A 12,594-nucleotide genomic window follows, 5' to 3' on the forward strand; every position below is an offset into this window, starting at 1 on the left:
GTATAGTTAATGTAGATATACCTAGAAGTAGCTCATCAAGGTTTTCCTCCAGGGAGTGGAGGGCTAGTGAGACACTAGACTGATGCCATGTTCAAGGTAAGGTCTAGTCAGAGCCATTAGCCAGTAATCTTAGTTCAGTGCCAAGCAAAGGAGAATCATAGGCAAGGTGTGGCTCTGGAACACTTATTTATGGTGGAGTACTTGAGGACAGATCCTAGACAGATGGGCTGGATTCCTTTTCCCACTTAGGGTTATGGGAAGAATCCCAGGAACCCAGGAAACCTAGTCATAAGGAGAACAGACAGGCATAAGGGCAACTGCTGTCTAAGACTCCTGATCCGGTCCAGCTGGCAGGGCTCCGTTGGTTGGGAGAAGGAACAGAGCAGCCCAGAATGCTGCAGGCTTACTGAGGATTGGGTTACAGGGGTGGTATGGATGCTATTCTTCTATGCCATTTATTCTTTTTTTAGGGATCATTGACTAAACCCTCTACCTGCTGAAGCTCAAAGGAAAATGACTTGACTGAGGAAGTGCAATTGAGACTTAGTTTTCTTACCTCCAATCTGTTGTCCCTCTTTTGCAAAATCACCTTATATTGGCTCCATGTCAATGAAGAATAGATGTCTCTGCTTATAACTTCCTATCTACCACCCTTCTGCCCTCATCTCACACAGATTTCCTTGAAAATGAAACCCAAAGGGTACAGAAAGTTTTTTTTAAGTTACTTTGCAATAATTTCAAACTTACAGAAAGGTTGCCAGAATTGTACAGAGGACTCCCATCTCCCCTCTGCCCAGCAGCTCCATTCATGTTTTCATCAGTTGCCTCAAATGGCTTTTACAGATCCACTCTAAGGTCACATGTTACCTTTAGTTGTTATGTCTCATAAGTGTTCAATCTGGACCACTTTCTCATTTTTTTCCCTGAAATCATGACTGTCACATTTTTGAAGATTACAGATGAGTTATGGTGTAGAACGTCTCATGATTTTTACTTATGTTTCCTTGTGATTAGATTCAAGTTATGGCTTTGTTAATAAGACTGCCACACAAGAGATGCTGTGTTCATCTGGCTGCGTTCTGTCATGCAGTCAGTGCCAATTTGTCCCATTACTGGCAATGTTAATTTTGGGTACTTGATTAAGGAAGTGCCTGTTGGATTTCTTTGCTATAAAATTATTTTTTCCCTTTTAATTATTCAGTATTTGGGGGGAAATACTTTGAGACTATGTAAATAGCCTGTTCCTCAACCAAATTTCATCTACTAGTTTTAGATCCATTGATGCTTCTTTGCTGAATTATTACTGTGATGGTTTCTAAATGGTGATTTTCTAATTGCTTCATTCCTTCTAGATTTCTTACTTGGCATTCTTCTGTAAGGAAGAGCTTTCTTTCCTCCCAATTTATTTGTATCAGTGTGTATTCAAGAATTCTATTTTATTCAGTGGGCTATAATCCATTACTATAATTATTTATTTTGATGTTCAGATTATCTCAGATTTGGCTGGGAGCCCCTTCAAGCTAGTATCTATGTCTTTTTGACTTGCCCTCATCATTCTTTGAGCATTTCCTTACTTTCTAATTCAACAAGATGTTTCAGGGTCATCTAGTATTTTCCCTGTCTCATCCCTGGAGTCAGACATTTCTTCAAGGAGCCCTGGTTCTTTCTAGTGGAGAATTGTCAAAAACCAAAACCTGGGGGCTAGGTGAGCGCATTGCTTCTAAGGTGTTGCTTCTCCCAGGACCTCTGGTGGACGGAGCTAGGAATATATATAGATGAAGACACATACATCCATATGTATCATACACATACTTTTATATTTACTTTTACATCAATGTAAATCAGATGAGTTCGTACCATTACTTTCAGTTCCATTCCAACATCACAAGGTTTATTCTCTCTCCAGTTTTTTTTTTTGGCTGCGCTGTGCAGCTTGCAGGATCTTAGTTCCCTAACCAGGGACTGAACCCATGCCCTCGGCAGTGAAAGCGTGGAGTCCTAACCACTGGACCGCCAGGGAACTCCCTCTCTCTCCTTTTCATATTGGTGGAGAACCTAGCTCCATTTAGTCCCAATATATTGACTTACTTGCTTATTCCCTGTATGCAGTCTTCCCACTCTGCCAAGCTGCCTCCTCCACCAGGGCCTGCCTTCCCCACACAGGCCTCACCCACCTCTGAGCTGCCTTCCTAGCTCTGGCCTGCATCTCTCTCTCTCTTTTTTTTTTAGAGAAGTTATTTGTCTCTCTTTTTTAAAAAATTTATTTATTTTATTTTTGGCTGCGTTGGGTCTTTGCTGCTGTGCACGCGCTTTCTCTAGTTTCAGCGAGCAGGGGCTACTCTTCGTTGCGGTGCGTGGGCTTCTCATTGCGGCGCGTGGGCTTCTCATTGCGGCGGCTTCTCTTGTTGCGGAGCACGGGCTCTAGGTACGTGGGCTTCAGTAGTTGTGGCACGGGGGGCTCATTAGTTGTGTCTCGCGGGCTCTAGAGTGCAGGCTCAGTATTTGTGGCGCACGGGCTTAGTTGCTCTGCGGCATGTGGGATCATCCCGGACCAGGGCTTGAACCCGTGTCCCCTGCATTGGCAGGTGGATTCTTAACCGCTGCGCCACCAGGGAAGCCCTGGCCTGCATCTCTCTTGAACAGACCCCACACGGGCCCTAGCTGCTGCTGGATCCTCAATGCTTTGTTCACGAGGCCCTAAAAGACCAGCGGCAGGCCACATTTACACTGGGCCTCCCATCTTGCTCAGGCCTGCCTGCTGGCTTTTTGACAAAGGAAGGAGGAAAGAAGGAAAAAATTCAGATTTTATATAGTATTTCTTTAAGGACCATGACTTTTTGAGGCCTCGATGATAATGAGGCCTTGGATGCATACACCTTAGTTCTAAGTATAATACGAAGAAACACTTAAGTTGACATACACACCATCTCTCTTTCTCTTTTTTGCCTATACAGAAGGATTAACTGCAGGAGAGGCTAAAAAATGCCCTCCAGTGTAATTGCAGACGACCCCATCCTGCTTCAGTCTGGGACAGTCCAGATATGGTTGTGTACAGACTGAGGAAGGTCCAAAAGTGATGCTCCATATTTATAATTGTTATTCTTCAGAGTGCCCAATTTTGGGTGCTGTACTATAGTCTTCAGATGCATTAAGAGAATTGTTTAAAATATATATAGATACATACATATATGTAAAAATACCTTTCTTTCCATTTTTTTCAGCCTTGAAAAAAGGCTGATAATCATAGATACCATTTAACTTCCATTTATACATCAAAAAACACCATAAACAAAGTTGAAAAATGAATGACAAGCTGGGAAACAAATTTGGATAACTATGATCAACAAAAGGTCACTAAAACCACTTACAAATCAGTAAGAAGATAAGATAAATGCCACAGTAGAAAAATAGGCAACAGATATTAACAGGTAAGCTAGAAAAGAACATCGAATCAATATGAAAAAATATTCAACCTTAAATCAAAGATACGCAAGTAAAAACAGGACATTTCTTTTGCCTTTTATTTGGGTCAATATTAAAAATATTGACAAAAATTAAATACTGATAAAAATGCTGTGGATAAAATGAACCCCCATGCATTGCTGGTGAGTGTATAAATTGGTATGATTTTCCAGGTAGTCACTATTTCTCACAGTTTAAAATTTTATGCTTCTTCACCTCCAAAACTTTCTTCTTAATAGTTATTCTAAGTAGATGGTTAAAGACGTATAGAAAGATGTGTGCATGGCATGTTCGTTCACCATTGCTTATAACTGCAAATATTGGAAAAAAAAAAGCTCGCTCATTTAGAATTGGTTAAAAGAGTTATGGTGCATCCATAATTTTCTCTTCTGTTTAAATTTTTTTTAACAATTAGCCTAAATCCTCTTTATACAAATCAAAACATTTTGGTAGTCTTTCCAGTCTTTTTCAATGTACTTTTTTTTTTTTAAATTATTAGCACCTTTAATTATTATTTATTTATTTATTTGGCTGTGTTGGGTCTTTGTTTCTGTGCGAGGGCTTCCTCTAGCTGCGGCAAGCGGGGGCCACTCTTCATCGCGGTGCGCGGGCCTCTCACTATCGTGGCCTCTCTTGTCGCGGAGCACAGGCTCCAGACACGCAGGCTCAGCAGTTGTGGCTCACGGGCCCAGTCGCTCCGCGGCACGTGGGATCCTCCCAGACCAGGGCTCGAACCCGTGTCCCCCGCATTAGCAGGCAGATTTTCAACCACTGTGCCACCAGGGAAGCCCTCAATGTACTTTTTAATGTAGTTGAGATTACATTGTATAAGCAAATTTTATCCAGTTTTTTTCATTTAATATTATATTTTCCCATGTAATTTAAAACTGGCTGCTTAATATTCCATAGTAAGTATACTCCATAATTTCCTTGACCATTTCCTTTTTGGAGGAAGTTCAGTCTCTCAGGAAGTTCTTCTACAGAACAGTAGGACGTAAAACTAGAAATCCCTGTGGAAAGATAAGGGATTTCACTGAGACTTTCATTCTAGCCTGAAACCTAAGGTTATTTAACAGTGACATATTTGAAATTTAATTGCAGGCATTTGCCCTTTTTGTCAAAACTAAAGAACTTCCAGCACCTCCTTCTGAGTATAAAGAAAAATGGTGGAAATGCTGTCAGCAACTATTCACAGACCAGACCAGCATCCACAGACATGTGGCAACACAACATGCTGATGAGATTTACCATGAGACTGCTTCTGTTTTAAAGCAGCTGACTGTGACATCGAGCACCTCAAAGACTCTTAAGTCTGCAGACAAAAGAAATCCTTTCAAAGAAGACCTTACCCATAACCATGAAGTGTCTGCTTGGCTCCCTGATATAAGCTGCTTTAGCCCTGATGAGCTGATAAGGTAAGAATTTCATTGTGTACCTTTCGTTTAATTTAAAAAATGTTTTTCCAGTCACAGTGAGATACCACCCATCCACTAAAATGGCAAATCCTTAAGGCACAGAATTTCTCTACCGCCTAAACTAGGCCAATAAACATGTTCTATGTATAATAGAAGACCATAGCCTATGCGGTAGCATATACCCGCACAGCTGACAGTGTTCTCCGGGTTTCTTGGAAGCCATCCTACATCTTATCTTCTCTAGGCAGAGGTAAAGAACAGAAAATTGTATTTTTTTCAAAGAGAAATCAGAAGGCCCAGAAATGTTAATGATTCCTGTACCCTGAATAATGTCAGAACTTAAAAAGGGGTTTTTGTTGCCAAATGTGGTTTTCTGAGCTGAATATGTTTTAGAAAGTATGTTAAGTTTTATTTTATTTTATTATTATTTTTTTAAATTTATCTTTGGCTGTGTTGGGTCTTTGTTGCTGCGCGCGGGCTTTCTCTCTAGTTGCGGCGAGCGGGGGCTACTCTTCGTTGCAGTGCGCGGGGTTCTCACTGCGCTGGCTTCTCTTGTTGCGGAGCATGGGCTCTAGGTATATGGGCTTCAGTAGTTGCAGCATGCGGGCTCAGTAGTTGCGGTGCGCAGGCTGTAGGGCGCAGGCTCAGTAGTTGTGGCGCCTCTGGGATTAGTTGCTCCGTGGCATGTGGGATCTTCCCGGACCAGGGCTTGAGCCCGTGTCCCCTGCATTGGCAGGTGGATTCTTAACCACTGTGCCACCAGGGAAGTCCCTATGTTAAGTTTTAGAACTGAGGCATAGGATTAGAAGTTTAAATCTGCCTTTGAAAACCTCACCAATTCATAATATTACATAATTCTAGAGGACAGATTTCTGATTTTAAGCAATTCCTAAACTATTTGGTGAATAGAAAATGCCCAAATTTGATACATTTTTGTCACCTGTGTTATGCCAGTTTCCTTTGTTTATCAGAAAGAGGAAGAGAAAGTTAGAAACAGACTTGAACTTGGAGTCAGACTTGAGCTAGTCACTAAAATTCTTTGTACCTTTATGTTCTCGCCTCTCAAACTGGAATAATAATGCCTGCTTTGCCTACCTCACAGAATTGCTATATGAATTATATAAAATGATGATGTAAGAGCACTTGTGAACTATAAAGTGCTATACAAATGTGGTCTCTTCATTTCTGTATGGCCCTGCTTTTTAGTTAGAAAGACAAAGAAAAGGATACATGAAACATTTAGCAGATGGTACAAGACAGGCTATATAATTATCACTTACAGTTGTATGGCTCAGACAGTAATTCATTACAGGAATTTAGAGAAAGGAAAATAGATAGGCTCTGAAATAGATAAGCAGGTTTCGGAGACTAGGCCCTGAAATATGAAGAGGGCACTGATGAGACAGTCACAGATACCAGAGCTGGATGGGACCTTAATTATCATCTGTTATATCATTCTCTAAAATATGTCTGTACAACACTAGCTCTGGAGGATGCTATCAGGTGTTGAAAAGAGATGCTAAAGACAATTAAGTTTGGGAAGCATTAGGTTAAAATGTTCTTTTTTGCAGGACTGCCCAGAGCCTTCAATAGATGAGGGGCTTTCACTGTGACTCTCAAAGGGGAGATATTATCTGCAGGATTTCTCAGACATGTGATTTCATAGAACAGCTTCAGAGCACACTTTGAGAAATGCAGTTTATTTCAGTCCTCCAGTTTTACAGATGAGGAAATCAAGGCTCAGGGATGATAAGACACCCACCCAGGTCCCATAACTAGTTAGTTTAAGTCAGCACAGTGCTGTAGAAAGAGTATGGGTTCTAGTGTCAGAAGACTGGTGTTCCAGTCCTGACTGTCACTTTGTAGCTGTCTCACCTGGGATGAATTGGGCTCAGTTTATTCAGCTATAAAATGGGGATGCTAATAACCTGTCTCATGGGTAACATTTTTTCATTACATGAAAAAATGGAAGTGAAACCTTTCTGTACAGAGAGAGATTCAAAACAGATACTGCCTTGTGTTAGAGTATAAGCCAGAATGGATTCAAATTTCCAGCTGTCTTGTGAAAAGGGGTTATTAATACCTATCTCATGGATATGATGATTAAACAAGGAAATCAAAGTAAGCTCACTTTTTATAAAGGAAGGAGTTCAGTGCAGGTATTGTCTTCTTTAGAGCAAATACAGACAGGAGTTGCTTCTCATTTCAGGAGGAGAATGATAGTTAGGAGCAAAGGCAGGCATGAGTTGCTCCATTAGGCCTTTCTTCTGATTCTGCCTGGGTATACTTATGAATTGTGTCTTCCTTATGCCAGTGACTCAAATGCTTTTTCCCCTGTGGTTTTCTTTTTACAGTGGCCAGGGCAATGGTGAAGGGGAGGTGCTACTTTATTACTGCTACTGTGACCTGGAGGATCCTGATTGGATCTGTGCCTGGCAGACAGCTCTGTGTCAGCACCTGCACCTCACAGGCAAGGTAACACCTTCTCCCACACCCTATCCTTCACTGGACTCATCTTGCCTCCAACTTAGTTTGCAGAGGCTGTGCTTGAAGGATTCACCAGTTGGGTTCTTAGAAATTAGCAAATTCCTGCTAGGCATTTAAGTGGAATACTAAACAGCTATTAACATGATGTTTTCTGTTGGTGGGAATGTAAGTTGGTACAGCCACTATGGAAAACAATATGGAGGTTCCTCAGAAAGTTAAAAATAGAGCTACCATAGGATCCTGCAGTCCTACTCCTGGGCATATATCCAGACAAAACTCTAATCCAAAAAGATACATGCACCCCGATGTTCATAGCAGCACTGTTCACAATAGCCAAGACATGGAAACAACCTAAATGTCCATCAACAGATGAATGGATAAAGAAAATGTGGTACATATATACAAAGGAATACTACTCAGTCATAAAAAAGAACGAAATAATGCCACTTGCAGCAATGTGGATGCAACTAGAGATTATCATACTAAGTGAAGTAAGTCAGAAAGACAAATACCGTATTTCATTTATATGTGGAATCTAAATATGACACAGCTGAACCTATCTACAAAACAGAAACAGACTCACAGACATAGAGAACAGACGTGGTTGCCAACGGGGAGGGGATTGGGGGAGGCATGGAGTGGGAGTTTGGGGTTAGCAGATGTAAGCTATTATATATGGAATGGATAAACAGTAACGTTCTGTATAACACAGAGAACTATAATCAGTATCCTATGATAAACCATAATGGAAAAAAATATTTTAAAAATGAATGTATATATATGTATAACTGAATCACTTTGCTGTACAGCAGAAATTAACACAACATTGTAAATCAACTATACTTCAATTTTTTAAAAAATGGTGTTTCATAAGACTACATAAAGGCATAGACCAGGGATCAGCAAACTTTTTCTTAAAGAGCCATATGGTAAATATTTTAGGCTTTGCACAAAAGCTGCTCAAACTTGGTGTCGTAATATGAAAACAACCGTAAACAATACGTAAAAAAACAGATATGGCCATATTCCAATAAAACCTATGTAAAAGCAGGCATAATTTGCTGACCCCTTGCATGGGGAAATGTTCTTAATATATTAACTGGAAAAACATTTTATAGAACTGTACATATAGGTGTGATATCAAGTTGCTTCCTAATTTTCTTAGAACATGTCAGTCTTTTGCCATTTTGTGGTTTTGACATTTGCTGTTTCCTTTCCCTCTTGAATGTTTTTTCCCCTAGATCTTCACATGGCTTGTTCCTCACTTCAGATCTCCCCTCAAATGTTATCTCCTGAGAATTCTAATCTGTCTGTCTCCAAATCTCATCACTTTCTATTCCCTTCTGCTCAAAGAATTTCAAAAAGTTTACTACTATTGGAGAGTACAGTCTTTGTTTAATTTGTTATAATCTATCTCCCTTGTAGAATATAAGCTTCATGAGTACGGAACTTTGTTAATCAATTGATATATTGTCAGTGCTAGGACAGGGCTTAGCACATAGCAGACAGTAAATATTTGGAGAATGTTGAGTAAAAGGATGAATGTATGTTTGTAACAAAACCACAAGCGTGTGTGTAAAAAGATGGAGGGTGGTAAATATCAAAATGTTAGTTGTGATTATCTCTACGTGATAGGACTATGGATTTTTTTTTCAAATCCTCGATGATTACATATATATATATATACACACACACACACACACACATATGTGTATATATGTATTTTAAAATTTTAAATCAAAAGGAAGTGAACTAGATTCCCTCTGAGATCATCTCTGGTTATGACGCTGTACTGTCTTAGGCCTAATGTTTTCCCACACATGTCCTAGGTTTTAATTCCCTAAGGCAATTATTTGGTCAGTCAGTGATATTTTTCACACCCATGTTGTTTTATAGATAGCGACTGAAAGCTTCTTTTACTTCATTCAGTTCATCACCGAGTCCTGCCATTTCTGCCTCTAAAATATCCTTTGATTCCGTTCTGTCTGTCTTCCACTACCTTAAACCAAGCCCCACCCTCTCTTACCTAGTTCATTTCAGCAGCTTCCAGACAACTCTCCATTCTTCCATCCTTGCCCACACTTAATCATTTTCCACACAGCAGCCAGAATGATCTTAAAAGGTAAATGAAATCATCTCGCTCCCTCCCTCCTCACAGTCTTTCAGTAGCTATCCAGTGCATTTAGAGTAAAACCCAAATCCTTAACGTGCCCTTAGTTTCCTGCATTATTTGGCCCCTTCCACCTTTTCCACTTATCTGATACCATTCTTTACTCATTACACTCCAGCAAAATAGCCTTTCAGTTTCTTGGAGCCCACAAAGTTTTTTTGGTGCCTTTGGGCCTTTTTATAAGAAAATTCTCTTCAAGGAACTCTTCCACACCCACTCGGGTTCTCCTATCTAATTTTTAATCAATCTTCAGTTCTCAATTTTAATGACACTTCCTCAAAGACATCTTTCCTGACCTTTAATCTAAATTCAGTTTTCCACATACACTCTTTCATTGCATCTTGCAGTGATTTTTCATAGCACTTGTCAGTCTGTGACTTTTGTCTGAATATCTGTGACCTACCTTAAGTCTGTAAGCTCCCAAAGGGCAAAAACTATTTATTTTTTAACCACTATGACCCAATTCCTAGCACAATTGCTGGCGCATTGTAAAAAAAAAATTTAGTAAACATTTGTGGCGTATATACGTTTATCACCATATCTATTTAGAGAACACCTTGAAAGATGGATATTCTCTCACAGTAAACCTGAGCCTACAAAATAGGAAATCAATCTGTTTCCTTGGTTTGGGGCCGATTTTTATTCTTGGCCCAGCCCAAGGGGACCTAGCAGTGAGGGTCTCTGCCCACAAGGTGGCAGCACCTGCCTGGATCTTAGGTCTAAATTTTAAGGCTTCAGCCAAGTTTTCAAGTTTTGTGTTGGTAGGAGATTTGGCAGAATGTTGGCATTTGTAGGGAAAGAGGAGAACTTGAAAATTCTAGAATTATGGAAAGAAGCTTCTGATCCCTTTGCTATACATTTCTTACTGCCTCAAGAAATTTAGGGGATGTATTAGAGGCTTTAGAAAGGAAAAATTACAAGATTTGGACCCAATAAGATATGGTTTTGAATCCCAGATCTACCACCTACCAACTCTGTGCCCTTGGGCAAGTTACTTGATTTCCTTAAGCTTCTGTTTCCTTTTCTGTCAAATGGGAATTTTGATATCTACTTTCCAGGAGAATAATGTAAAGTTCCTGTCTCATACTAGGTACTCAATAAATGCTAACTATTGCTCTTCATCTCTGAGGTATAAGACCTTCCTCACCTAGCAGCTACTTTGAAGGTTTCAGTTGAAGAATCCTTCAACAGAAGTTGGAAGTCTAGTGCATGAGTTTAGAGGTTGCTCTGCCTCAGCTATTTAGGGAGTGCCTGTGCTTGTCTTTTATTTGGGTTCTGAGATTAAAATAGCATAGGAAAGGGTCTTCTGACCTACTCAGAAGACAGGTACACAGAAGTATGTACCTCTTCATCATATTTGCCCCCGTCAGAGACAGTTTTAGGGTAGATTTCCTGACCCTTACGCTGGTTCAGCTCTATTTTTCTATGTTGTCCCTTAAAAAAATACAAGTCGGTAATAGGTGCAGTAGTCTGTACAGCAGAGATGGCATATGCTTCCTACTTTCCTCTCCCAGCCCAGAACAGGCTTCAATAGACTGCACTCCTCTTTCTCAAGGAGCCTGGATGTGACTCAGAATGCTCATCATGGAACTCTGGAGAGCCACTACTAGTGAGTTGGCCCTGGCTTGTGAAATGAATCCCATTTATATCCATGCCCTAAAGAACTGAATCAAGTGAGGCAACAAACGAAGTATCTTCTCTAGGCCCTAATAAAAGGGGAGCTTTTAAAATTTTTCAAATTCTAATGCATTGGTAGGTATCATTGCTATATAAATAACAATATATAACAAAGTGGTAACAATATAGGACCTTGACTTAAATTACATCTCTTTCCAGAGAATACCATGATATACAATGTTGCACTTTCTTACTTTTCTCTAGAAAGCTAGCTCTGTCTAGAGATGATCCATCTTTAAACTTATCCAGAGGATTTTGTGGTACCAGAACAAGTAACTTTGCAGGCCCCCCAGAGGATTGCCTCTTAAGGCAGAGGCCTTAACCCAGGCTTTAATGTCCCCTAACCAGTGAAGCATTTCAAAGAGAACAGAGGGTTTGAGAAGCCAAAAAGCCTCAGATTTGGATACACATTAATTTGCTCAGCAAATACATATTAAATGCCTACTGTGTGGCAAGTACTACTCTAGGCACTGATAATGCAACAAAGAACAAGAGAGACACAAGCTCCTCCTGGAATTTGTATTCCAACGGGTGGGTTTGCAGTGGTGGGCTTTACCTCCAACACTGTGCAGAGATGTGCTCACGTGCATTCCCAGCCCTCAGATGTGTTCTGTGCATTAGGACTTGAGGACAGCAGTTTTTTCATTGTTGATTCTTTTTCATCTGTTTTATCAAGATGAAGAAACTGAGGTTCAGAGAAGAGAATTAATTTTCTCAGGGTCACTTAGCAAGTAAGTGGCAAAGCTGAATCCTGATCCTACATCTGTTGACCTGAATTTAAGTTTTGGCCATTGGACAGCTGGAGCTCCATAGCAAATGGGGCTTTCCAGTTGTTCTATCCATTTCATTCTCTTGTTCAGCACACGTTAACTGAGTACCTCGTCTGAACTATGGGCAGTGTGCCATTTTAGAAAACTACAAGCATCTTGTGTATGGTAACACTTTGGTGTCCACAGCAATGTTTCTGCTTTTCCTGTTAAACTCATTGACACAACATGAACCTGTTCTGCCCTGCAAAGATTTGAACCGAGCTAAGAACAGCCTGCATTCCCTTTCTCTCACCGTCTTGTGTCTCAGGTTCGAATTGCTACAGAAGGAATCAATGGGACAGTGGGTGGAAGCAAATTGGCCACCAGACTCTATGTAGAAGTCATGCTTTCCTGCCCATTGTTTAAGGATTATCTGTGTAAGGACGATTTTAAGGTAAGAGAAATTGAAAATAAAATGGATCGAGAGCCATTTGCTTCTGCTTCAGTGCCTCTTCCCACTCCAGGCTATGAAGAGGATCACTGTAGAGAAGTAAGCAGTGCTGGACAGAACACCCTTTTCTTGCTAGGTCCCGAGGCAGTGCAGGAGAAGGAGCATGCTCATTCCAGTTCGTCC

The 12,594-nt window shown here is 40.4% G+C and overlaps 2 protein-coding genes across 5 annotated transcripts in view; one reads left to right on the forward strand and one right to left on the reverse strand.

Moving 5' to 3' along the window:
* TSTD2 (thiosulfate sulfurtransferase like domain containing 2) overlaps nt 1-12,594 on the forward strand; it is a 28,305-nt gene that overhangs the window by 3,531 nt on the left and 12,180 nt on the right. For 3 of the 4 annotated variants that reach the window (XM_061200208.1, XM_061200209.1, XM_061200207.1), the window contains exons 3-5: nt 4,564-4,877; nt 7,232-7,352; nt 12,289-12,414. In XM_061200208.1, coding sequence (XP_061056191.1) covers nt 4,564-4,877; nt 7,232-7,352; nt 12,289-12,414 — 561 coding nt within the window. The remainder of the gene's footprint in view (nt 1-4,563; nt 4,878-7,231; nt 7,353-12,288; nt 12,415-12,594) is intronic. The other variant, XM_061200210.1, reaches the window with a different exon arrangement.
* TMOD1 (tropomodulin 1) overlaps nt 1-12,594 on the reverse strand; it is a 102,847-nt gene that overhangs the window by 2,186 nt on the left and 88,067 nt on the right. The gene's annotated exons all lie outside the window — the stretch shown is intronic.

This window comes from Eubalaena glacialis, chromosome 9 (genome assembly GCF_028564815.1).
Source record: "Eubalaena glacialis isolate mEubGla1 chromosome 9, mEubGla1.1.hap2.+ XY, whole genome shotgun sequence".
Lineage (NCBI taxonomy): Eukaryota > Metazoa > Chordata > Mammalia > Artiodactyla > Balaenidae > Eubalaena > Eubalaena glacialis.